At 42.8% G+C, this 27,741-nt stretch overlaps 1 protein-coding gene across 5 annotated transcripts in view; it reads left to right on the top strand.

The window, feature by feature from the left end:
- LOC130148520 (contactin-4) overlaps positions 1-27,741 on the top strand; it is a 339,116-nt gene that overhangs the window by 201,826 nt on the left and 109,549 nt on the right. For all 5 annotated transcript variants that reach the window (XM_056337222.1, XM_056337218.1, XM_056337221.1 and 2 more), the window contains 2 exons: positions 5,880-6,006; positions 7,103-7,278. In XM_056337222.1, the coding sequence (XP_056193197.1) occupies positions 5,880-6,006; positions 7,103-7,278 (303 nt within the window). The remainder of the gene's footprint in view (positions 1-5,879; positions 6,007-7,102; positions 7,279-27,741) is intronic.

Below are 27,741 nucleotides of genomic sequence, written 5' to 3'. Positions count from 1 at the left end.
TCCATTTGTTTTTCTGATGTTGGCTGTGATGACTCGGGGAGAAGGCTGCTTGGTGAAGGAACTTGTGATTTTCTGCAGTAATGGAGAAATATGCTTTTATCGTAGACTGAAGGGAACGTCTGTGATGATCATCACGCTGTTGACTTACTAAGAGAACACAAATTACATTCTATTAAATAAGGTTTTTGTCATAGGACAAGTCCCTCATTACACTGCGTTGGGAATTGCCTCCTCCCGGCTGTCAAGACCCAGCAGACGAGGCACGGGGAAATCTTGCTTTTGTGTGTATGGATCAGGTAGCAAGATTTTATTTGAAAAGTGCTAACTTGATGGCATTTGCTATAATTAACCATGTGGCATTTAGATGGGTGAAACTTGGCTACCGCTGTGGCACAGACAATCCAACAGGAGAGGCTTCACGGATGAGCTCCCCGAGCCGCAGCCGTGCCTGGAGCTGGCACATCGCTCCAACATCACAGACCTCCGGACCCCCCCGGGCTCGGGGGGCTGGGCTTCCCCCAGCAGTCAGAGCACACTTGCACTGGGGTGGATGTGCTAACCTTGCCTTTAATTCGAACTGCTCCAGATGCTTGGGTCACTCGTAAATAGAGTTATCAGACCATTACTGTCTCCGTTTCAAATTCTGGAGCTGTTCCATGCCTGCATTTACAAGACTAAAGATTTATTTCTTCCTGTCTTCTGAGCCTCTGGATTTTTATGGCTCCGTTACTGTCTCTGAGGAATACCTGACACTGCTTTTGAAGTCAGGTATCAGATGCTTGCCTATCAGATGTCACCTGCCAAGCATGGCTTTCCACTTTAACTGTGCTTGTACTTGGTACAGCAGCGATCTGGGAAATAAAAGTATGTCAGAGAAGAACAGTGGTGGAGGGAGCAGCCGTCTGGCTCGTGGTCCCTGCTGGAGACCCATAGGGTGCTGCAACACCAGCCCAGTCTTGCAGCCTGGTGCTGCAGGGGGTCAGTGGTGGCTCTTACTCATGCAGCTTCTCACCCCAGAGGCCAGCCGGCGAGGTGTGGCTCGGACAAGCTCTCTGGGAGGATGTTTTGCTCCCACAGCTCAGGGGATTGCAGCGGGACTGCAGAACGAGTATTTAGTATTGGACTTGTTAAATCTCTTTTTTTAAAAAAGAAAACATTTTCTGTTTCTTTTTAATAGGAAGCATCTTTAGCAGGTCTTTTTTATTGAGAAGTCTACAGAATTATTTCTAGTAGAACTATCTGGTGTAAAAATTTCTTTCTAGTAATTCCAAAGTCATTAGCAGTGTGTGTGTGCAGTTGAAGTTAATAGAAGTGATAGGCAAAAAATAAAGAGCGAGCTGTCCAATTTAGCCTTTTCCTGCTCAGGAGGACGTAATGCAGCTGACTAACCTTGAGCAGCAGGCTGGTGCGTTAATCAGCGATGCCCTTGAGCTGCCCTATCCATTTCACTTTCCAGTTTCTTGAAGAGTTGCTCCTCCCAAGGTGCAGTTTTGTCTTGGAAGAAATACTGACTTGCAACGTTGTATGAAAACACACCAGCATACATCGCAGAAACCAATTCCCTCTGCAGCAAACAGGGAGAGGATTTTTATCATTTATACTGGATATACTCCAAGAATTCTCTCTTCAGTTTAGTTATTATCTTTCCCTACAGTGTGGAATATTCAATTAAACCTTCTCTCAAATTGGCCATAACTTACAATGAAAATTAAAGCGGTTCTATTTAGGTAACGATATCTGTCACTGGGCTTAATGTTCAGAGAGAATAGGAATGGTTTCACCTGTTTGTGTGAATTAACCTCAGCTGGCATTCTTCATGTTTCAGTTCCTTGGAAGTGCAGTAAGGCAACAAGCATCGTGCATCCTACTGGCTCTCCAGTTTGGGGTACTGGAGGGACACAGAAAATACACTCTTTCTTTGGAATGTGTTGAATTTAATCTGGCGTTTTTTAATAATTTTGTGAATCACTAGGAAAAAATATATGTATCTCAGCAGAAGCTTGGATAGCAGAATGTTCTTCTAAATGATCTATCACATTCTGTCCAACAGCATATGGGCATACACCTCGTACTGTTTAAATTGTATAATGGAATCCACTGAAATTTCATATATCCTGCATCTTACTGGAAGAAATATACCTCCGTTGAAGGAGGCAGACCCGGAATGGTAGTACACTTGTTTCATCTGACGAGGGGGAAATGCTTATTGGTAACCAATCTGGTTTGCAACTTGTCTTAAGCTGAGGGCAGCTCATTTCGGGCTTGAGCAAAAGAAACGTAACTCAGAAAAATAAAATCTGTCACTGGGAGATTGTCTGAACGGTTAGCTTGTCCGGGAAGGTTGCTTGCTATGTTTTCCCAAGACAGTAACAAATGTGTAAGGAGTAGCACAGGTTACACAATAGCTGCTGAATATCATAAAGAGCAAAGCGAGTTAAAATAACAGAGCAGCTTTCATGTGTATATGTGTATATATGCACTGCTTCATCGTTCTGTTTGATTAAATGAGCAAAAGAGAGCCTAATAAATGCAATCTGATCAGAAGGGCAAGGGAAAAAGCCTGCTAAGCTCAGGAAAGAGCTTCCTTCTGGCATCAGTGGGCTTCTGTGGATCAGCTGGCTAGTAGTGTTCATCAGTGATAAGATAAAAATGTGTTATCATCGCTCTGTGACTGCAGGTCCCTGAGCGTTATTGCAACAGAAATGAAGTTACCACTTCTGTTTACAAAAAAAAAAAAAAAAAAAAAAAAAAGAGTAAAATTCACATTTCAAAGTTACCTGTGTAGCAAAACGCATTGCTCCCACAAAACCAGCCACTGTAATAGAGTAGATGCATTTGTGCTGACACTAAACATCTGAGATCCGTTTCCACCCAGTAACATAAGTTAGTAAAAAATGAAGTATTTATAGTACAGGTACTTTTAGTTTTTGTCTGTAAGAATCTAGGCAGTAGTTTGTTTTATTTATTAGTGACTATGTAGTGCTCTTTGAACCAAGTCCTCCTCTTCTGTAAGGTACTGTGACTCAGCTCTTGTCACACGCTGCGTTAGGAGCTGGGCTGCAGTGATTTCAATCACGCATTAGACTGTAGCAGAAGGACTCTACAGGCTGAAGATTAAATAGTATGGACTTGCTTATCTTGGTTATACACAGGCAGCAATAAGAGAAAGAAGAAAGACACTCAAAATAATTTTATCTACCCAGTGTTGCAAGGTTTTTCCTCCTCTTCTGTTCCCCTGATATGCTGGCAGCTGCTTTTGGAGCTTCTCCCTGCCTTACCCAACACTGTTCTCTTGAAAGCCAAGTAGCACTTGCACCTGGGCGTTACTTCTTGCTGGCTAACAGGAAGAACAAGCTTTTTTTTGTGTTTATTTTTTATAACTGCTGCATGTTAAACAGTGTCACCAGCAGATGTAATATTTGGAGAGTGGTTTCATTTGCTCTTTCGTGAGCTTCTGGTTTAGCTTGGGCAAATTCAAGCTTAGGCAAATTTAAGCTTAGGCAAAGGTCTTTTTGCCTATTTGTGACTATTTCTACCTTCATAGTTCTCTACCTTTTGTCTGATGTGTTCTTCTAAATTGTGCTCTGCTTACTAATTACACAGGCAGATTGTAATGTTTCTTACAACTGTAACTCGCTATCCAACACTCCGTTGCATCATGCGGACTGGTTTCATTGTACTTTGAAGACCAGTGTCTCACCCCAGGATGCTACACCATAATGGTCTGGGCTCTGATCCTGCAGCCAAGTGATGTCCCAGCCATACGGGGACACATTAGGACCCTTAGATTTGTTTTTGTGTGGGTTTCACGATTCAAATAGGTGAGCTATCTACTTTTTAATGCAAGCTGTATTTTCTTATGATGGGAAGAGAACCAACAATCTGACCTTTGGTGCGATGTGATACGGTAGAAATTGACCAACCATTACTGAAGTAACAGCAAATGATAGTGTAGTGTGACCTGAGTCCTTTGTGGGGTGTGAGGTGGGTGACACAGCCGATGCTGTGCATACCTGAGCCCGCACGTGTCACTAGCTGGGTTACCTGGGATGTCTGCCTGGTGCCTGTCCTGGCACAGTCAAGCTCCTTGCCTATGGGAGACAAAGCCACCTGAGCACCAAGCCAGCTTCTGTATTTTACAATTAGAAAACTAGATAAATTAAAACGTATTTTAGTTCTTTTGTTTCCAAGCCCATTAATAGAGTACTCGGAGCTATAATCTTTATGGGCCAGACTGTAATATTCTTTTTTACAGTGTATGAGACTCTTCAAGGAGTGAAGCAGCCCTGGGTCTCAGAAAGAAGTCAGGATATCATAATCTAGCCCTGTATGCTTTATGGTTATTACTATCTTTTTCTGTCAGCAACAGTAAGTTGCACACAGGTATAATTTAAAGCTAGAGATTATGTGAAATGTGTTTTGAATAATAGATGAGTCTCAGTCAGATATCGTTAACATAATTAAAAATAAAGATAAATACAAGCGATAAACTGTGTGCTTAGTGCATTCTCTTTTGTGGTGGTGCCTCAGGGAGGAGGCATGGGGGAGAGGTTGCTCCATTATAATCTTCCTGGCGGAGTGTCTCTGAAATCCTTCTGTGGAGATGACAGAGTTTTCTCTCTGGGGTAAAGAGCTATTGTTCTGTCCGTAATAAATCCAGCTGATTTCCCAGTGTTGAGGGATGAGGGCTATTCACATTCATTCTCGCCCTCCTCCCATCGGGAAGATCCATAGTCTTCTCTGTTCGTTCCTTTTCCTTTCTCATTTCCTTGAATATCCCATCATCTTTACATTTTCTTTATTCATTCTTCTCTGACCTCCTATGCCCACAAATTTCCTGCATGTCCATCAAGATGGACTTCTGGCAGCTGTTGAGATGGCAGCGCAGCTGCCTGGCCAAACCGAGGTCAGTGCCGGCATCCCTGTGAGCCCCGGCAGCGCGGGAGCTGCGGGTACTGGCAGCAGCACCCTGACCTCACATGCGATTGTATTCTGCCCCACCGGTACTCTGCAAGAACAGAAGTCTGCTGTAAAGGTGATAGGGCAGAACGTGATTGGAAAATGTTCAAAAAAATGTGAAAGCAAGGCTTCTTCCATTCAGCTAAAAGACTTCATGGCTGTGAGACATTTCACTGGGTCCGTACTAGCACTGTGCATGGGGGAGGCAGGTAGGTATCGTGCTGATGAGCGGAAAACTCTCAGTGAAATCAAGATAGCTGATCTTTTCAGGGAAGAGAACTTGGTTTCCTTTATCTTCTGAACAGCTACTCTGAAGATAAAACTAATACAAACAGGATGGATTGAATTTACATTACAGCTTTCTGTGGGCATTTTGAGCAATGTCGGTGTATTCCATGGAATCCTGCGCAGTACCTGCGGAGTTAGGCTGATGCTCAGTTACACCCCGTGGCTGCAAAAAGATTTCCCTGCAGGGATGGCAGCACCCCTGGTAATGGAGGGGCAGTAGATGCTGGTGAGCCTCTGGCTGGCTTTACTTGTAGCTGTATGCAATAATGTGGGGGGTTTAGTTTGCAGTGAAAGTATTTTGGTTTTTTTAAAGGTGAAACTAAGCATTCAGATTTGGAATGGGCTTTGCTATGATGATAGGATCATGCCTTTTTACATTCGTTTAAACTTTGGGTAAAGTTCCAGTCTGTGCTCTATTTAGTGCACAAACTTTTGTGAATGTTGACGCCCCATGAGGTTCAATGGCTTTTGGAAAAAAAAAAAAAAGTTATATAAATAAAATTGTCATTATCACATCTTTTCCAGGGTGAATGATACATGGGCTCATGCTGCTAAGGTACTGTTTTGTTTTAACACTGGGTACATGGAGATTCCGTCAAGTATCTGTCACCTTTTCCCTCTGTTTAATGCAGACGACAACACACTGCATGGGCCAGTTTTCCTTCAGGAGCCCAACAGCGTGATCTTCCCCTTGGATTCAGAGGAGAAGAAAGTGAAGCTGAGCTGCGAAGTAAAAGGAAATCCCAGACCAACCATTGGGTTTGTTGAATGTTTAACTTTTGTTTGGCATGATCTCCGCACTACAGCAGTGTCTCCCAAGAGCCTTTGTCCTCCGTGAATCATATGGTGTAACTCAGTGATGCCCCTGGGGTCTACCACAGTGCTGATAACAAAAAAAAAAACCAAACCCCAAACCCAAGCATCAGGGAATCACCACGTATTGCAGTGCAATTGCAGAATTTGGACAAGAGTTCAAAAAGGTTACAAAGGGATTATAAATAGTCTTGGCTCCCAGATTCATCATCCTTTTCTGTAAACGTGGGCAAAGCTCTATAATTGTTTTCAGCTTTAGGAACTGCTTTGGGATCCGTAGAAAAAAGATGCTGTACTACTGTGCTGCTGCTGCTGCTGTAAATTATTTAGGCTGCTGGGACTTTTTCCTTTAGTGCCTTTCTCATGTTATTCACCAAACTAAATGCCACTCTGAAACCGATTAGAGTCGTCAGACCTCAGCAACCATGCTGTCTTCTGACATGTCTGACTATTTAATGCAATAAACTCTGCTGATTCACTGGTGCAAACATATTCAAATTGTTTCTCTGTACGTTCCAGCAAAGGGGGCTGCTTATGTGGCTGGGGCTCCGTTATGTGCCCCATCCAGGACTGGTGGGGATGGGGGCTGCTGTAACTGGGGCAACGTGGTGCTGGAATTTCTCAGTGCCCCAGCTTGTGGCAACATCTGCTGTGAGTGAATTTTCTTAAATTTAAAAACAAACAGCCAGCAAGTCAGGAGAGGGATAAAAAAAAAAGGCTCAGTGGACTTGGATGGTTTACAGATCCTGTTTCTGGGACTTCCCATTGCAAAATGATTAATTCCAAAGAGCAGCAGCACTAGCAACTACAGAAGCATTAATCATATCAGAGACCGAAATGTATGTCAAGGATATTGCTCTTTCAGTTAAAAAATGGAGTATCTCAATACTGTGCAGAAAATTTGCATTTTCATACTTTTTTTTTTTAATAAGTAGTCAAAGATGTTTAAAATCTTTCTTTATTTACTTTGTGTCGTATTTTCAAATACCCAAGAGTAACCATTAATATTAGCAGAATTTAACTTTGACATTTTGTGCTATAGGTGGAAGTTAAATGGAACCAGTATTGACATCAGTATGGATTACCGCTACAGCGTGGTGGAAGGCAACCTGTTGATCAATAATCCCAATAAAACCCAAGATGCTGGAACATACCAGTGTGTAGCAACAAACCCATTTGGAACTATTGTCAGCAGAGAAGCAAAGCTTCAGTTTGCTTGTAAGTCCTGCCGCAGCCCCCGTTCCTGCAGCACGCTAGAAAAACTGCAGGAGTGATGCCTCCTTCCCTGACCTTTCCTAACCCTTTACACAGTATTCCCTGAGCTGTTCATGGAGCAGAGGAAACGCCTGGATTTAGAGGGGAGATGTGAATGGGGACTAGATGCCTTGGTTTATGATTATTTAGCTGAAATTATATGTAATATGCAGGGTAAAAAGTCTTACTTACTGAGAAGGAGGCCACCTAGGAAAGTGTCTGGCCAGTGGGATCTCATCATTGACTTTTCCTTTCCTTGGAAAATTAAAGCTTCAAAATAGTTTAAGGAGTTATTCTTTATAAGGAATATAAGGAGTTATTAAGGAGTTATTCTTAAGGAGTTATTCTTTATAAGGAATAAATTGGCAATGACAGTTTTCGCAAGGCCTACGTTTCAGTATGTGGGTACAAGAACTTTCAGGCATGGGTGATATTCTTGTGTTAAAGGGCAAACAGGCTGCTTTGTGTTTATTTTGGGTTTAATCAGAGTTGCAGCTTCTTGTTGAGAGCTAAGGATAACAAAAAGTCTTGATGTGAATGAGCATTATATGAAATTATGTAAAGCCTTCTTGAAGTATGGGATAAAGCCTTTAGGAGTGGGCAGATGATAACGCAGGACCATGAGTCATCTTTTTTATAGGCAGAGAACAGATGCAGGGGCTTATTCATCCATCATCCCTGTGATTTCTCGGTGCTGTTGTCCTGGGAGGGGTGTATGTAGCAGCGCAGTAATTACAGCAGGACCTGCTATGAAATATCCTCGCGTGTGTGCGCAGGAGTTCAAGGCAGTGCATTCCCAGACACGAAGCGATCAGTAACGGTGAGCTGGGCTTTCAGTGGAGCTTAGTGAAAGATGTTTTTGGCTGACTGGTAAGAGGAGCTGATGCGCTCCCACTACAAAAATGAAAAGGTAAAATTGCCAATAAACACCAGGTTCACAAAATATCGAGAGATGATTTATAATAAGAAATATTTCTGCAGGTAAAGTCAAGTCTATCGCCCCGTATCATTTACAATATATTATCCGTTTGCTTATGACCCACTTGTTTTCCTGTGACTGAGGGTGCAGTTTCACTCTGGGTGGGTAATGAACAGCCTCCTCAAGACCAGGCTCATCACTCTGGATTTCGGTATGTCAAGGTGATCGCTTCATAAACACTGCGCTGCTCTGCTGCTCTGGAGACGCACATTTCAGAGCAGGCTCTGTCTTACAGATCGTGGCCTTCTGGTGACTGGCAGGGTGAGCCTGGGGAGCATCCTTACTCAGAGCAAGGTGCTTCCACACCCCTTTGGCTGGGTTCCTACTGTCTGCTGAAGGCTATCGTTCAAGGGCAAGTCAGGTGCCAGCTTGCAGCTCCTTAGACGCCGGTCCCAGGCTTCAAAGCTCAGGATGTGGGACTGGGACTAGGAGGGAGGAGCCTGGTGCTGGCAGGTGCGGTAGCTGTGGACTACTTGAGTGATACATCAACTTCCCTGCTTGTTTAAAGTGTCAGGTGCTTATTAACAGAGAACTTGCAAATGCAGAGAATTCTGTGCAAAAATAAGAAACATTTAACATTTCATCTTTGCTTCAGATACAAAGTCTTTATTAAATTCTGGTTGATTTATCTATCTTGATGGATGATACATCTGGCAAAAATCTTTCAAGTTTTCTAGTTGCCCAAATACAATTTCGGTTTGACTAATTCTTAGTTAAGAAGATTGAATTTAAAAAACAAAGCTTATTCTTTTCCAGTTAAAGAAATGATAGGGAACTTGAATAAATGTATTTTTTTTTACTAAGATTTATTTTAGATTGTTAAAACAACATAATCAGATTCAAAACATTTGGATTAAGTAAAAAAACTAAGCATTTATCAAGGTAGGCTCTGTGCTTTCATAAAACAGTCATCCTGTCTTGTATAGTCAAAGGGATTGCAACCAGAATTACCTGAATTACGAAATACACAGAGTAGTTTAAGTTGTGGGTTTTTTTGCGAATTGCAAAAGCTCTGCCTCTAAGAACCAGTAAAAACAGGCATCAGTATTAGTAAGGCGAGGGTTTCAGCCCTGATGGCCAAGGCGTGTGGATGCAGTAGCACAGCTCCGTGTAACTACTTTATGTGGTTTTATTCTGAACGTGATCATTTTTGAATGCCTTCTGTAGGTTCTGCATGGAATAACCTAAAACTGGGGAGGGCTCATTCTAGCTGCTGAGAGCTCTCTTAAACCCGTTTGCTCTCTGTTGTGCTCCCAGGGTTTTTCCCTTTTATCAAGTTATTTTCCTTGAGGTTACACCCCTGTCTGGTACCTAGATTGCGCGTGCAGCCCCTGGCCCAGCTCCAGCCCTTCAGCTGGGGTCTCATGCCCCGCCGTGTCACGTAGCATCATTTAGCTACAGAAAGCCTTTTGGTTAGAGACTCGGGACTGTGCTGCGTGACCTGCCTGCAGCTTCCCCCATCGTCCATGCAATCTTATTCTCCATCCTGAGCAAATGTTTTGTGCTTTTTGGTTATCTCATTTTTATTTCTGAGGAAGGTTATTGCTGGGTCTTTTGAGACTAATGTCTGGGGGGTTGTGCCTTTTTTCCCCTCCTCTTAAGGGTTAAATTCTGAATCTTGGGGCATCAGTAATATGTTTTCATTCATTCTTCAAGGGCCGTATTATTCTTCTTCGGTGTTTTCACTGAAGATTAAACTGCGATCTCACTATTCAACCTCCTGTGGAGGTCAGAGAGGGTCAGCAATTTAATCCTTGAAATATGTATTTAGGTTACAAACTCATTAGGATAAAAGTGCTAATATTTTCCCCCAATACTTGCTTTGTGATGTGTCATTTACATTTCAAATATGTTCTTTTTTTTTCTTGCTTGCTTTTTCTTTTTATTTCAATATGAGTTGTCTGAAATTGAATATACTTTTGGAAAGTGAGGATTCTGCTGTGCCACAGTAACAGAATATGGATTAATGATACCCTAAACCCTATGCTTATAGTGGTACAGGCTCTCAAAAATAATAATAAAAAAGCTTTAAACTCTGAGTATGGGTTCTAATAATGGCTTTTCCAAACTGATATATGAAAACACAGCTGAACTAGATTAAATTATGTGCTTCTTATTTTAGGGGATGGGGCTTAGCTTGACAATTTTATTCACTGTAGTGTAGTTTCTGTTCGGAAATAACACTGAAATCAATAAGAAGTTATGGCTGGAAAGAAGTGCAGCTCTGATGCGGCACTTCAGAGATGTTCCCACCCATTCAGACGTATGATTAAAGCTGTTTACTATGGCCCGGATCCTGCTTCTGTTTAAGTCAAAGATAAAACTTGTATTGCTTTCTAGTGGCACCAGGGTTGGACCATACCCCTCAGAAAGTGATGAATGCGCAGGTTGTTCCGCCTGCTCAGCTCCTGTTCTCTTTGGTGTGGCTGGAAGGTGCTGAGCAGCTCTCAGCCGTGGGCACGAGTGGTCCAGCTCAGCGCAGGGCACTGCGCCACAAGCAGGATGCGCTTTTGGTGAGTGTGCTCGCTGGAGTATTGCTGCCGACTGTGAAATAATTTACACAATGGAACATGAGCACTGAAAGTTGCATTTATACCCACATCTGCGTAGACATACAATCACAGAGTCCAAGCAAAGACTTCAAGAGCTTGTCTGTCCTCAGTGCGAGGCAGCATTGATGCCGTGCCCTTGGGAGGCTTGCCAGCCTGTCCTGGCAGCGTTCGCAGCCTCTTCTCAGGAGTGTGTGTTTGGTGGACTACGTATTAAAATTTAGTTTCTGTTATTTTAGTGGCCTCTGCCAGCACTAAGCTTACCTGCTAACAGCTACTGATGATCCGGAGTATGCTGGTACTCCATGCCCTGTGAGGGTAAGGACCCAAAGGCTTTCAAAACCTATTCCTTCCTTTTCTGTTGACCACTGAGTGGGGTACGTGTCCAAAGGATTGTGCTTTGGGGCAGGTGAGCCTGACCTCTTCGCCAGAAACACCTTTGCAGAAGCCCTCAATCTGTCACCGTGGGTGGGGAGTGCCAGCTTCCAGGTGATGCTGCTCTACCATCTTTGGGTTTGCTCTTGTTTAACCAAAGGTTTGTAAAGCAGAAAGGGGCCAGATTGTCAAACCTGTTCAATATGAGCAGCACTGGTGGAAGTGGGTTTGGAGGAAATAGGTCTACGTGTAAGGTTTTCCTTTCTGTTTGTAATCTGTTTGTAACGTCCAGATCTTTTCTTTTACGGTTGTGCTGGTGCAATGGGATAAGCGAGACAGGACCCTCCCCAACAAAGAGAATGGCAATCACTCTCTTACCTTGCAGCTGATTTAAGAGCACCTATAGAATAACGTCTCTAATTAGCGATTAACTTTGATATTTTACCTTGCTGAGGCCGCAGTTTGTTTTTTACCGCCAAAGCTTTGAAACCAGCCATTTCTGCACATCTCCAGCTGCAGTGCAGAGGGGTCAGTCTGGGCTCCCTGTGCCCCGAGCCCAGGGATTTCCAGACTGTGCCTGCTCCATCGCTGCCTCCGCCTGCGACAGCTAATGCATCCCCAAGGTGGGGCCAAGGCTGCGCTCGACTCTCCTGGCAGATGACCCCTGTTTTCTCCCGTGGAGCCATCTCCAGTGCTGGTAGATGTAATATCCTTTCCCTGCTGTGATAACTAGACTCAATTTGGCCCTAAACTCCTCAGCAGGATTTGCAGTTTAACCTGAAAACACACAAAGACACCGCTACCTGCAGTAATGCTGGTTTAAAAATAAACCCTCTGGAGAGTGGGCGAGTAGCCATGCAGTCGCTGTTGCCTTTCTCATCACTACCAATGTTTTTTGCATGTTGTTGATTCTGAAATGAGTATCCAAAGAGGAAAATCAAGTTCAAATTGGTGCAGTTTTTCAGTCATACCATTGTTTTGCCCCCCATTGTTATAAAAACTGCTGAAAAGTGATGTCTGTGAAACATGAGTTGTTAGAGAAATGAGATCTACTTTTCAGGGGGTTTAGCATTTTGCCCATTGTCACACCCCCATGCTGGGGGAGTGGATGTGTTCTTCCTCCTGCTCTGCGCAGAGGTGCTTCTCTGAAATCAGTGCCTTTCCAAGTTGTAGCAATTTTCTATGAAGGAGTATTCTGCAAATCTGTAATTTAACATGTCCGTGCTAATGCTATGGGTATTTTCTGCAGCTGGCAAAAATGATGTTGAGATGTCCAGAGGGCTGAGGTACCAATTTTTAAAACAGAAATGAGGCCTCAGGAGAGAGGACACAGGGCTTGAAGGGCAGCATCCTCAGAGGATGCTGGAGCAGCAGCAAAGCATTGCAGTGCTGCCCCTGCAAGCCGGGAGCTGTGGGCAGATGAGATTAGATGAAAGGGGAAAGGTCTCCTCCTCCTCCTCCTCCTCCTCCTGCAGACAGCCCTGGTCAAGCGAGATGGCTGATTTTGTGTGTGGAATTTAGCCTGAACTGTTATACTATGTGTGGAGATTAAACAGTGCCTGGAGGGCAGGGTTTGGAGGTGGGCTTCTTTCCACCGCTAACCAGGGCAGCAGCCTCACACTTACCTTTTGTACGTTTTCCATTGTGTAATTTCATTTATAGAAGCGCTAACTTTCATCTTCTTTACAGTGAACATACTCCTAACTGCAGGGGACCACACTATTGTTTCTGGAAACTGTTTCCCCCTGCACTTTATTAAAGGAATTTGTTTTATAGAAGTGTTTCTGTGAAAATAGTTGTTACGCATGAATTAGCAGCTAGGGCTCAGCACTGTGCAGTGCAAATGGTAGCAGAAAATACAGAAATAATGTGGTTGCAATGAGAATACTTTGGGGCTTTGACCTCCCATCCCAAAATAATTTCACTCTGATGGTAGAAAAAGAAGATTACTCCCAACATTATACTGAAAAGGATTTTTTTTCAGTATTCCCATTGCTGGAATGATTCCTGTTATATCTAGTACCCAAGCAAATCCCATAATTTTTGCTATTAGTTGCTAAGAAACAAATTATAATTGCTGCTCAAATTCTTTACTGTGGTACCCTCTTATTGCCCTGAAGTGCATTCATTTTCTTTTTGGCAATTAAATGATCAATGAAGTAATTCTTTCAAGAACAATTAATAATGAAAACATTTTCATAGAACCACCAAAGTATCTGCCTTGCCTTGCCTAAACAAACAAGCGCAACAACAATCGCATTGATTGATCAATGAAGCGATGCGCTGCCGCTCGGCTGAATGAAGCATTCGGCACGCAAATTAAATCATTTCCGCAGTGATTACTAACATCTGAGTGTTGAGAAAAGATGATGTGTTTTAAACGTCCTGGAAATTAAGTAGACGGAGGGTTTGGGTTGGGTTTTTTTTCAGGAGTCAGACTGCAGCTGGGATGGCAGCTGTGCGTGTCCCTTGGCACCTCAGTGGTCACCCTTGCTCATCCTCTTCGGGATGTCTATTTTTTTTGAGTTTTTCTGCTTCGTGAAGGGCAGAAACCCAGTTTGGCACGTTTCCCTGTCTCCTTCCTGGTTCAGGTACTCTGTGAGACCACTTGTGAAGAGCTCCTGTGGGGTACGTGGGGGTGGGAGCTGCCCACCTGCGCTAAGGTGGGGTGGCACCCCTGCCAGTGGCCACCGCTGCGGGATGTCCGTGCCAGCGCCCCAGGGTTGGGTTTCACCCCAGTATTGAAATAGCACGCTTGCCTATTTCTCGCTCAGGTACCCCTTCAGCTTTTTCAGAGCCTGGACCTCAAATCTGCAGCTTTTCCCATAGGTTAATTCATTTTTTTCTTGGCATTTTCATCAGCGGCTGCCTGTCACTGCTCTGAGAGAACGCTCCCAGCCAGCAGCCGGAGTTGCTTACATCAGGGCCCATGAATCTGCCTTCAATAATTTAATTTTCTTGGGTTTTTCTTATGTCTTTAGGAAGTTGTTTTCTTAACATAGCCTGCTTCACCATACGTATCCCAGAATCTCCTTTGCTGTCTCTTTCCCCCCGCTTTGCAGCCTGGCAGAGCCACGTCCCGGGGGTGCACTGGAGCGGCTCTGCGGCGGCAGGACGAGGTGCCGCGCTGCACAGGGTCTGCCTCCGCTTCCTCTGGCTGACCAGCCTAGCTCAGATTCCAGGGAAGCTAAGAAACTCTCTATAACATTTCCCAGATGTACAAGACACAATTTAAATTCTGGGTCCAATAAATAAATCCGTCTGGGTACAGATTCTCTTTTAAGGGAGCTTTCCAAAACTTTTCATTATCCCTACAGGAACAGTTATTTTGTAGCTCCTGAGACTCTGCAATTAAAACATTATTTTTGGAGCTTGCAAGTGCACTCCTGCCCGCTGCTGGAGGCCCCATCTTCCCAGGCTTCCCTGGTCCCACCGAAGTGGCTGGGACGTGCAAGCCAGCCCTGTTTGCCTCCACGCACAGCAATGCACGTGAAGCTGTCAGGTCACAGCTCGTAGGAGCAGGGCACAAGCTATTTGTTGTGTCCCTGTTTCTGCAAAGTTATAATGTTAAAATTAACTAGGCCATCAGAGAAGATTTGGAGCTAATTGTGACAAATCTGGCTCAAGAGTGTTGTTTCCTATACGCATGTAGAGTCCCCGATTCTTCCTCCAGTGCCCTTTAAAGGCAAAATACCATTTATATGGATAAAAGGACTTGATGGACTTATCCACAGTGAGACCCTCCTGCTGCCGGGACCCCCAGGGCTGGGGTGCAGGGGGTGTGCTCAACAAGGGAACGGGGAAATTTATTTGTATTTTTCTATAGTCACATATTTCCCAGTATTTCTCTCTCCTGAAATCTTAACTCAGCTGTGTGAAGTGTGGTCGTCAGGATTGTAGAACCGACTCCCAACCTCTGCACCTTTGCCATGCAGTCTCCAATGGGAGGAAAAGTAGGCTAAGCCTCACATAAGCTCTTCTTTTTTCTTTTTTTCTCCTTTTTATGTTTTTGATGAATAGGACCAACAGGGAGTATGTAGCAAAGGATAGATATATAACCTACTTTACTTTCATCTGTGATAGAAGGACCCTTAACTTAGAACAGAAACACAGGATTTATACATGCTTTGTTTACACCCAAGGGTTATAAATAAGATGAATACATTATTACTTAAAGCCGTGGCAGGGCATTTGTAAATAATCAGTGCACCTTCTCTCAAAGCTAGTAATCTTGTAAACCTGCAGTGTTATTTAGGAAGTGTATTTCAGTTTATATCATGCAGAAATGGTGCTGCTGGGAGCAGGGAGCGTTGCGCGGGGAGCTGTCAGAGGGCTGTGGCCAGGAGCTGCCGTGCCGGGCAGGAGAGCGTTAGATCACAGGTCAGTCCCAGTGCCACCATTTCTCGTGTAGTTTAGAAAATTAGGGAACAGCAAGGCACAGGCTTGATAGGTGGTTTTTTCCCATCTCTCTCCATATGTATTAATTTTGTCTTTAATATGCAAAGTAAAATATATCCAAAATTACTATTCTTTTAATTCAGGAGGGGATCTTTAAGAGCTAAATGGAGATGTGTAGGTGCTGGTTTAAAATGAATGCCTAAATGGACCAATTTGATCCCTGTGTGCCAAGATCCAACGATGTCAGCTTTTCTTGCAAAAAGTTCTGCTGTTATGTGAAATTCTTTTCTAGCCTTGAGAAAATTATCGTTGTGCTAAATCATATCAGGGTACTGTGGAAAACTCTTGACTGCATGTGCAGGGAAATAAAAAAGAGATTTCTTGTTTTCTCTGATGTTCTGGATGAAGCAGTAAGTATTCAGGTTTTGAGCCCAGGTATTTGGCACAATTTCACTTTGAAGTGGAGTAGATCTCTCTCCATTTGAAGATCTTCTGACCTTAGGCTTAATCAGTCACTTTAATATCTCACCTGCTAATTTAATACCACTCTGCTTTTTATATGCTCAGTGCACAGATCATAACGAAAATGGTGTAAAGCTCCTGCGGTAAGCTGAGGAGAGAGCAGGACTTTGTCTTTCTTTCCCTGCTTTCCCCGTGGCTTTGTGCAGGACCTGCTATTGTGCTATTTATCAGCAAAAATTTCCTGTTCTCGCTCTCATTCCTAGAGCCTTTGCAACTTGCCTGCAAGGTAGGTCCCGTTGGTGGCCTGTTTGGCTGCTTACCACTGGGTTATTAGAGAATCAGCGCACATCACTTGACATCTATTCTGCTCTTGGAAGGCTAAAAGTGAGAATGACTGTTGTAGTATACTGGGAATATTGATGTATCCTTAGAAGTAGTATTAATCCTCTGACTGTGGCTGTATTTACAGAATATTTTTCTGATCATTTTTTCTTAAATCAAAGCCAAGGATCGGAACAGTTGAATAGCTATGTAGATGTTATTAGAGGGTTTTTTGTGCATAACTTTGGAGTATAGTCCAGCTACCTTCACTGAGTACAGTCTTACCTCTGCAAATCCTGATGTCCAGGTGGCTTATTCTGATGACAACTAGAATGGCGCATAAATAAGAGAGGAAAATAAATTGCAAATTTAAATTATTATTTTGACAATAAATGAAATAGCCTGGAGTGCAGTGACCCTTCAGTGAACTCAGTTATTCAGTGAGATTGAAGCATACTTTCTTGAAAAGACAAAATGGGGCCTGGCCAACTGCAAACTCATAAATTTAGAATAGATCTTCCCCCCTGACTTACAGCTAATTATTAGAGTTCGTAAGGATATTTCCTGCAAACGTTAATACCTTGCACTTTTTATTAGCAAGACTGTAGAGGCTTTGTCTGCAGTGTAGTCATAGGCAGCTGGGGCAGAGGCATGCCGTGTCCCTTGCAGCGGTCATTGCTCGGGATTCTCATACGCATCCACCACTCTTTCACCATGCAGGAGTGCATCTGGGGCATCATTTCTTTAACAAGTAGCCTCCATCTGCTTGCTCTCTCCACTATAGCCGTTAGAGGTGCGTCAGGTCTGTGTACTGTTGCTGTTCGGGCAATCCATGACGAGCTTTAAACCATGTAAACATCTGTGGTTGCAGCTAGGGCTTCTTTTGGTCCGGGTTCTTTCCCGTTACAAATTTTTCCAAACATCTTGCAATAACTGATCCTAGGGTGGCACAAACATCTGAAAAGCCATAAGCATGTGTTCTTGTAGCATATTGTAACCACTTTTTCTGGTCTTTTATGTGCAGTGAATAGAGAATAGGACAAGGAATCGGGAGATCTGTGTTATTTCCTCAGTTATTAGGATGCTTCTTATAACATCCTCCCTTTTGGCTGTAAATCCTCATGTCTGTCAGATGAAATAATGCTCTTTATCTAGTTTGAAGAAATAATAGTCATCCTTCGGTTGATCCTCACTGACTCTGTATCAATGCAAATCAGTATTGTTGTTAAATGTATGGAAAATAGCAGTTACAGGACCCCCAGTCAAGTGGAGACTATATCCAAAGGCCGGAGGTGGACTCTGTAAGAAAATTTCTCTTCATGTTGAAGGGATGCAAGGCCAGTGCAGAACAGTTTAACCTAGTGGCTGCTTTTTCATTGTTTTTTTTTTTTTTTCTTTCCTATTTTCCTTCTGGAAAGCAAACCTAGGGAGCCAGTGTTGGCATGCAAAGGACAGAGGAGCTTTAAATATGTTTGTCAAAAGTTGTCCCATGTTAGTTTTCCTGTCTGCAACAAACGTGACTGCCATTTCATAATTCATTAGACGTGAGAGATGAACAGAATAAAAAATATCTCCTCTGTAAGAGATGCTGCCTAGCATCCTAATGTGCCTTTCCGTAGGCAAGCTGAGCCACCAGGCACCCTCTGAGGATCAGGATCTCTATGGGGTTTTCTCCGTTTATGTTTCTATCAAGTAAAAGGAAATTTTTCTTTGAGACTTCTAGGTGAGCAAGCCTATGGCACGTTCTTTTACATTATTTGAGTCTGAATTTGCATTTGTTTAGCTGCACATAGTAAGAATGTGCAGCAGAGCATGCTGAAGTGGGGAACGTATGGGGCATCTGCGACCTTGGGGCTGAGCCATGAAGTGGGAGGGGGCTGTGCCGTATCTCCTGCTGCCAGCACAAGTACTGGTTTCTGGCTATTGCAGAACCACCTGTGCTGGGAGAAAGTGTGCAAATAACACATTGTTTTGCTAGGAAAAATATTAAAGAATTCTGAGAGCGAAACAACTCTGTTCGAGTCAACCCGCAGGGAGATGTCTGCCCAGATTTTCCAGATTAAAGTAATAAAATAAAATTTTCTGAGTCCTCGGCATTTTGTCTCAAGCAGAAGTGTTGCTTCAAAACAAACGTCTGAAATATTTCCTATAGAAGGAAGGTAAACAGGCAGCTTTTATGAAATGGAACATAAAGTCAGGGAGGATTTTTATTTTATTTTTTTTTTTTTGTAACATCATAGAAGGGAGTGATTTGATTTTGGAAGAGAACAGTGAGTGCCTTGCAGATATTGCAGAGAGCCCCTGTTCGCCTGTAAGATGAGTGGCGTGAAGGAAGGCAAAAAAACCACTGGTGGCTGCCTTGTTGCTAGTTTGGAAGCAAAGATCGAATCCCAGCGAGGTGCTGGGGATATAGTGTGCCAGGAGGAGCCATCCTGGTGAGGACAAGCATCTCATGCTTCGTGTGATGGAGGAAGCAGAAAGCGGTCTGAGCACAGCCTGAGCATCCATGACTCCGGCAGCTGCCTGTTGGCCAGCTTGAGGAAAAGCTGTGGCAGTCTTTGGGATGCAAGGTAAAAGCCTGAGGAGGAGTTTTAGTCGTGTGGGTAGACACGGTGGTCAGAAAGACTTGGGAGGATTTAAACAGTCTCAGTATAAGAACCCAGATAGAGACATTAAAAGTCCAAGAGGCTTCATAGGTCAGAGATGCGAGTGGCAAGGAGAGCTCACAAGGAAAAGAAGATCTTGGCTCGCATACCAACATACCAACTTACTCCTTCCCTACCCAAGTGTGGCTGGTTGCCGCTGGCTCCTGGCTCAGGCGGAGGACCTGCAAGCCCTTCTCCCTGGCCGGAGGTGGTGCCTCCTCTGAGAACATCTGGTTTCGGTTCCAACCTCCAGCTCCTCCAGGTACACAGCTCTTCTCCTGGTGTAGCTAAGTTGAGCTTTCAGAGCAAACCCCACCACGAAAACCTGCCAGCTGCAGATACCCCCACAGCAAAGGCCCACCTGAGAGTTTTTGCATCTTGCAAGAATTCAGCGTTTTCTGTGCAGGAACCATCAGGGGAAGGAAAAGTCTAGAAGTCCAAACTGGACTTGCCACTTGGTAGAAATGCAGGAGCGGTACCTTGTTTAATACCCACAGTAATAAATTCCAAGGAAAACTATTTTCTGATGGGGAGGGAGGATGGGGGAATGGCTAGATGTTTATCTCTAAAACTTTCTTTTTCATTGAAGTAGAAATCCCAGTGAAATTTCTATTCTAAAGGTCAAATTAGAAAGCTTTCATCCCCAGACTTGTAAACCATTTCTCAAATCAGTGACTCTAAAAATTATTCATTAGAACACCAGCTCTTAAACTAAAATTTTATTAAGGTCTGTATCAAAGGGGGTTTTATTCTGAACTGCACAGCCCACTGTGTAGTCTTGACACAACAGCAAGGACATGGGCAGAAGAACTTAATCTTTGTGTATTTGTGAAAGGGATGACATAAACCCCTGCTTTTAAAAAGTCAGGCACAGGTTTTATAGAGACAGTGTTTAGAGATATTAGAGCCATAAATATCAGGAGGCAAATCTTGTCAAGTGTTTCAAGAGCAAAAAGCTTTAATGCTTTTGTGGGTGCTAGTCATCAGTTAAAGTGCTTTCAGCCTGCCTTCATATAGACAGGCTATGATTTCTTCAAACCAATGTCCTCTAAAATCTGAAATTGATTGAGATGCACTAGAATCTCATCTTCAAGACTATTTTATGGGCCAAATTAGCATAGTTTATAGTCTACAGCCAATGAAGTCGTATTATTCCATGGGCTGCAATGCAAATGACTTCTCTCTCCATCTGGTTGTGTATTTTGTCCAGGATATGGAAGTATGCTCTGTTGTATGCGGAGAGGTATGCAAATGTGTTGAAAAAAATTTGGAAGACTGCATAGATGCTGTCTCTTGGTAGAAGGTTCTTTATTCAGTCTAAACCAGGAAGATTTGGCCAGTCCTCCTCTGGTCAGTTTTTTTGTTCAACAAGATGTCATTGGCAGCCTATTCAGATTCCCCTTAAGATAAGTTGTGTGTTTTTTAATAAAAAGGAAAAAAACCCCTGTTGACTGAATATTCAGAGTTCAAGGACTGAATACAACCTTAAACATCATTGTAAATTTTAGATTGCTGGGACCATCTCCAAATTACAGAAGGGGTATCAGAAGGCAAACCCTATTATGCTCTCTAATTCTTTTTAAGTCATGCTTGAAAATTGACTTTAGGTGTCTTGGCTATACCTGTGTATGGAAGTGGATTGTGTGTTCCACATATATGAAGAGGTAGTTGCCTGTTACCTGCATCATTACTTCCTGTTGTATGGGTGCTTTGAAGTTTGTTTAATGTATGCAGTAAAGGTGGTGATTTGTCCACTCAGAAGTACTCTAAATTACCATTGAAGAAGTTTTAGCGTTCTAATTTGTCAATTGTTAAATTACCAGATTCATTTTTGACCATTCAGTTTCATGTATCCGCAGTACAACCAAGTCTCAGGGGTGAAATACCAAACACTGCATGGAATATATACAGTCTAAAAGAGCCCCTTCTATGCTGATCCAAGGATTTGTTGATAATCTAAGCTGAAGTATTAGTAACCTAATCAAAGCCTTATTTTTAGTACAGTTGCAACGATACCAAGTCTAGAGTGCACAGTCTCCGGTTGCTGCTGGTTGCAGTAGCTCTGCAGTTGCAGTAATGCACACAGGCTGGCGTGCACAGGTATCGTCTGCCCTTTTCCCTTTCTGTGCTCCTCCGGGATGTAGGCTGGGTAGTGCCAGCTTTTTCAGAAGGCAGCTGCAGCCCTTTGCCTGGAGTTGCTGTGTTAGGAGAGCTTGATGGTGGCGGGGGGCTTCCCCATGGCTGAGACTGACGGCAGGTATTTTCATACATTTGCTACTACGGCTGTATTACCTGCTTTTTCTTCACTGATTTCTCTCTCTTGCTGTACTATCTCTGTGTTATATAGATAGAGTTCTTGCTCATGGTTCTCTTTGTTCCAGCCAAACCCGCTTTTGCTCAGCCTTGGGTTGTGTTCCATTGGTGAGGAGGAGCTGCAGGTTTGCGCTGGTGCCTCGGAGGGATCTGTTGCCATCCCGCAGCTGGACCAGCAAGACCTTCGCAGTTACCTCATGGTTGTATTTGTGGGGTCCTGCATCACAATCCCGAGTTTTTCCTTCAAGCACATATATCCTTTTTCAAGGTTCATTGAATTTGTCACTCTGTAGGAATAATGATCCATTTGAAGATATAGATAGACATAAAGATATAGGTATTATGCTTCGGTAGCTACTTGCTGTTAACGATGACTCATTAGAGCAATATCACTGATGTGTTATCAAACTTGCTTTACAAAACTCTCTAGAGATAGACTTTAAGTGAAATATAGCAGCATAAAAGCCACTGACTTTTTTTTTTCTTTCCTCTAAGCCTGAGTATTAGTCATGTTTTCTTTTGGAAATTAAAATTCAGTGATGTATAAAGAAGTGATTGATGTATGTGTGTTTTTTTTAGAACGTAGTAGTAGGAAAAATAGTTTTGTATTGGTTATACAGGGATAATAGATAAAAACAGCATTGACACTGCTTTTCTAATAATTAGGAAAAAGAACCCTTGAATGTAATGACAAAGTGTTCACTAATGGTGTATGAGTTTTTGACAGTATGTCATCCAAGGCGATGTACAGCATTGCTTACCTCTCTGCATGATATAGTCACATAAATTGGCTTTATAAAAGGCAGGCAGACACCCATCACCATGAATTTGAATCATTTACCATTCGTGTAATTTTCTATAATATTTCGGGATTTAGTAGTTATGAAATAGCCCTGTTGCATAGAAAGTTCTCTCTTAATTTCAGAACCGGCATAATTACAAAAGCATTTTGGATTCTAAAAATACGCTGCACATTACAATAAAAAAGCAAACCATGGAAACCCTCCTCCGGCAAACAAAGGCAGGCAAAACAGAGCTTAGCTTTCATAAAAAATAGGGATCTCTCTGTCAGATCACCAATGACCTGAGACTTGCAGCCTCCTGAGGGAAGCCTGCTCGCTCCGGTCTGGTTTCCAGGGCACGCCGGGTTCAGCAGCCGAGTTATTTCCAGTTGCAGCCGATAATGGGAACCAAGCAGGCCCGGCGTACGGGCATGGTAACCGCCCCACTTGGGCAGAGGGCTTAACGACAGCACAATCAACGGGGCTGTAAACAAGAAGGGATAGTAATACCAAAAGCAGACGTCAAATCTCACGCTGCCCCTGCCCGCGGGAACTTGCGGGGAAGTGAGCGGATAGGAGTTTGTTCACTTGCTCGTACTTCAATGTCATCTGTGAAATATTTCTTTAAAAGAGCAAACTTTGATTTCCAGGACTTATCTAGTGGTCACTTAGAAAAATAATTACCAAATTTCATAAACAAAATACAAACCCAAGTAGGTCCTAGTAAAGGATAAAAGGCTACAGCTCTTTTGTTTTGCTTATAATTGAATCTTCTTTGCTCTGAGTACTGATTGCTGCACGTAAAACTTGGGGAAACTTTTCATTACTCTGGCCTCAGTTGGATAATTGTTACTATGAAAAGCCATATGCTTTTGATTAAAATTTCCATATGCCATTTACTGAGACAAACTACCCAGTCTTAAGGGGCTTTGGATCATTTCAGATTGTTTAAGCTGTTGTTAAACCACATTTGAGGTTTTGGAAGGAGGTCATTCATTGCAGCACTGTACCCAAACTGAAAAGCTGATGGGGTTGACAGCTGCTGCGAGCACCTTCTGGGCTTTTGAGCGTTTCTGAGCAATAAGCATCTATATCAGACTGGTGTTGCTTGCCAGTACCTGCATAAGGCATATCACTAAGCGTTAAGGCAGAGTTTTAATGGAGGCTACAGGAAAAATCTGGTAATGCAAGAAAAAGACATTCAAATTCACATTAAAGGATGGGTGTTAGGATACACGTGCCAATAGCATATCACACTCCAGTGCATTTCTGTAGCAGATGTCAAGGTTTTGTGCAAATATTAGCTAATTAAGTCTCATTTGAGAGTCACAGTTTAAGTACTTGTCCTTAGAGATGGGCAAACTTTGTTGCAGAGAACTTAAATGACTTTCCCAAAGTCATGCAATCTGTAGTACAGTGGTGTCTGGTACAAATCACCGTATTTTTCACAGGTTAAACGCATGCAGCTTTATACTCACGTGGGTCTGTTAAGTCTGATTTAGAATTGCTACTATGGAAATGAAGAAGTTTAAATGGCATCCTCGCTTTTTCATTAAGTAAGGTCTGAGTAACTGGTAGTCTCGATAACCTGTCTGCACTCCTGTTAGAACTCCCTGTTTTATTCTCATCTTTGCACTGAAAACATTACTAACCGTGTCCTCATGTGATGCTGGGGTTACTGGAGCTTATATAATATTTTTCATTTTTCAGTGGAGTCATGCTTTAGTGCTGTGTGCTCCCAACAAGCTTTGGCAGGATGCTGACCTCCAGAATTGGAAAGCATTAATACATTCGTCCTCAGTGGTTTCTCTTAATCAGTTTTGACAATTGCTTTCTAAATAGAGAATGTCCAAGTTAAATAGGAGAAAAACTACTACGCAAGTGTATTCTTATCCTAACAGTTATACAGATCTCTGATCTTGATTACGTGAAGTCATGCATTTAAAATAAAAGCCTGATCTGCGAGTCACTCGTTGCTACAAGCGAGCTAGCATTTCTCCTGCAGACGTATGCTGCTTTAATTAGTTAGGGTAAGTGTACATCCTTCCTGTCTGTGCTGTGCTGCGTTGTTTCCTTTTTGATCCTATGAATAGAAACACTATTTTTTCATGGTTGTAGGCTGCCCAACGCCAGCCACAAATCCCCAAGCTGCTGAATGGATATACTTTCACCAAAAGCTCATACGGGGATCCTGGCTCTAACACGAAGCAGTTCCTATTTCTGTAAGCAGCCCTCGATTCCGGTTGTGTTTTATTTGTTTTGTGTATGAATATTTTTCTTGAAATTAAGGCTCCTTTCTTATTTGATCTATGCAATGATAGATCCCTGTAATTGAAGCAGTTCACACCCTAAAAACTTCAATTAAGTCACAAGGATGCCTGCATGCTAAAACTTAATGAACTTATCACTTCCAGGCATTGTTCTACTTTGTCTTGTCTCCCTTCTGTTTACTAATGCTCATTGCATTATGTCTAACATTTAACTATAAACTCCTGAAATGGTTGGGTCTTTTATTACTATTACGAGGTATTTAGAACCCCATGGGGTACTTAGTAATTAATCTTAACGTGATTATTTTCACATTTCTTACATGCTGTGTTGCCAGGTCCCAGGCAGCAAACCTGTGGGACTCTCAGATCTGCTGGTGGGCATCAGGCCACCATACTGTCACACTGGCTTCCAGCCGCCCTCCTGCTCCCCAGTATTTCATGCACCTGAAGGCTAGGTGTGTGCAGTGACCTGCAGCGTGCCTTCCTCTTTATCACTGATCATATTATTTTCCGCCAGCTGATCCCTAACTGAACTTCTCTGCTTGAGTGTGATAAAAGTGTAGGTGGGGTTTATACATGTTCTACAAAGGTGGTCTTGATCTCCAAGCGTCAAGGATGCTGAACCCACTGCTCTCTATTGTAGTTTATTCCAGCAGCTAATCATCATCATTCGTAGTACGTGTAATTTCTCATCTCCATTTCCGTGAATTCAGCTTCCTACCACAGGTTTTTGTTACATCCTCCACTGGGTTAGCAAACCAAAAAGGAATGGCATTGTCTCCTCGTGACTGTGCTTCTGCATGCAAACCAGACGTGTCTTGCTTCTGTTTGAGAAAGTAGTGACCTATTTGAGGCTTTCCCTGCCTCCCTCCCAAATCTGAAATGTCACAAGAAGGAGCAGGAAACCAAAAAAAAAAAGGTGAAGTATGACACGGTGAGAAACAGCTAAGTTGAGGCCAGCCCTGCAGCAGCAGATGCCGAATAGCCGTGCCATGTCATGGGGGTCGTCTGCTTGGGTGCAGTGGTGGGTCCAGCAGCCGGGCGTCTGCAAACCTCAGATGTCCAGTGTCACCTAATTCTGCTCAGGTGTGATTTCCAGTGGAAAGAGAGCTGGTATTGAGGGAACTGTGGACCTATGGTATTCCTGCTTCAAACCTTCTTCCACAATAGAAATAATTGAGCTTGCTGGCTTAATAAGGCTTCTGGCATTTTGGGGGGCTTGTTTGGGTTTCTTTCATTTCATTGGCAAATAAGAACAAAAATCCTCATATATTTGCCAGGGTCTTTGGGCTCAGGGGCAAGGCAAAGTGGAACTTAATGCTCTCATCAGGGGAGACACATGGTCAAACCATTTACACTGTAATTCAGTCATTCTGCAGCATGGATGGTTTGGTTTTTTTCCTCCTCCTTTTGCTGCCCGTTGATTTTTAACGTCAAAAGTACAGAGAATAATTTCTTACCTTGCCTGCTCTCCAGGGAGGGGTAGAGAGGCACTAGGCAGCTGTGTTTCCCTGGAAGGAACATAGAAAACATGGGGAAAGAAGCGTCAGAGTGCTGCTGCTGCATTGAAGTGTCCTGCGGGTTGGTTTCCAGCAAGTGCTTTTAACTTCTGTTCAGCAAGTGGTCGTACCTCCATGTATGGGGAATTCAGCGGTACAAAATTTCAGTGTAATATTGGGCACCCATTTGAGCAAAATTTTGTAGGAAAGGTTTTAGAGAACCTCTTGAATCCACACATTGCTGGTCTGTATGCTTTGTTCAGCAGTGCTGATATTGTTCCTAATTTCTTGGGAAAGATTGTAAGGTGGTGTTTAAATGAAGTTTCTTACTAATAAAATCATGATCATATTATTGGTAATTCAAGTTACAATTTAGGTATCACAAAAATAAATTTGAAGTGTGCATTTCAGAATGCATGAGCATAATCAGTCTAATCAGTTTGATGAGACTTTCTTACAATTATCTTAATCTTGTTAGTTTACTCAGAGGCAGATTTTAAGTGCATGCATGAGGCTTTTCAGAACTGACAGTTGACTTTCAAAGCTTGATAGTTTGCACTGCGAGCAGTAGTGGTGGATGCTCTGCTTTGTTTCCTGCCTCCAGTTGATTGTGACCGTTCCTCAGTCGTTTCCTAGTTGTTCCTCCAAGCAGAGACTGGTAGCAATATTTTTCCTGGTAGCAGTCCTTTTCTCATCTTAAATATGTAGCTATGTCTTTCGTCAACAAGTAGGGTTATTTCTGCCTTGCAAAAAAAGTTAAAGGATGAGATTTGCATTTACACTGTTGAGTCATGCGCTGCCTCTCCATACTACAGTAATCAAGAGTTGCTGGGTCACCAGGCAGGTGGCTGTTTCTTACAATTAGTAATGAAAGACCTTTCCCATTCCCTCCCCTGCGTTTAACAGAATTCCCTAGAGCACTGGATAAGTAGGCTCACACACGCAGGCTCAGCGCTGGTGCAGTTTCTTTCGTCTGTTCCAAAGCAGACCTGCATATGGGTTTTTTTAGGATCCAGGCCTGAAAAGTGAATTATGTATCATCTCTAAAATGTTTTGTGAATGTATATGCATATGGCATAATGTATGAGTTCTATCGATGTGGAAGAAAATATAAATAGCTAAATTGAGATATGGAGAATTTTCCATTAAATATTATTTAGGACTTACCAATACTTATGCAATTTTCTTTCTAGTCCATATATATGTATATAAAGCATCTGTTGTGATGATTGAGACATGTTTTGCTTTTAATTTACTTCTTCATTTATTGGAAATAATATTAATGTAAAAATGTTTCCCAATACCACATTTATTCCTTCTGGCATTATTTTGGATTTAGGCTATTATTCTTCATGTGGCTGTCCTCAGTGAGTACGGGATCCGATCTTGTGCCTGTGTGCAGTCAAAATATGTTTAAATCTATGGGACTGGCAGGTGGCCAGAGGAATGTAGTAGTGGTTCCTGAAAAGTGCCATTCCACCTTTTTTATGGAGCTTAGGATGGAAAAATTACACCCCTCTATTTTCATTGCTAATGGGTTATCTTCTGTTTTCCTTCTGTCTTTTTTCTTCCTAGGCCAAAAAGGACAGGGGGACAAAGAAAATCACCCTGCTCAAAGTTACAGACTTGGACTGTTACTCAAGGCTGGGAAACCATGCTTTATTGTTTCCCTGTGCCTACACAGAGTCTGAACGAATGGCTCACACTGGTGAACCTGCTGTTAAATTGATACCTGGGTTAAATTTGGATGGGTTTTATTCTCAAGTGTAGCTTTGAACCTCCGGTGTGAGCCCATTTTTTGCCCAAAGGGTTTGATAATGCAGCAGCCTTACAC

Source organism: Falco biarmicus, chromosome 4 (assembly GCF_023638135.1).
Source record: "Falco biarmicus isolate bFalBia1 chromosome 4, bFalBia1.pri, whole genome shotgun sequence".
Lineage (NCBI taxonomy): Eukaryota > Metazoa > Chordata > Aves > Falconiformes > Falconidae > Falco > Falco biarmicus.
Note: the sequence above shows the minus strand (reverse complement) of the source record. Positions and strands in the feature narration are given on the sequence as shown.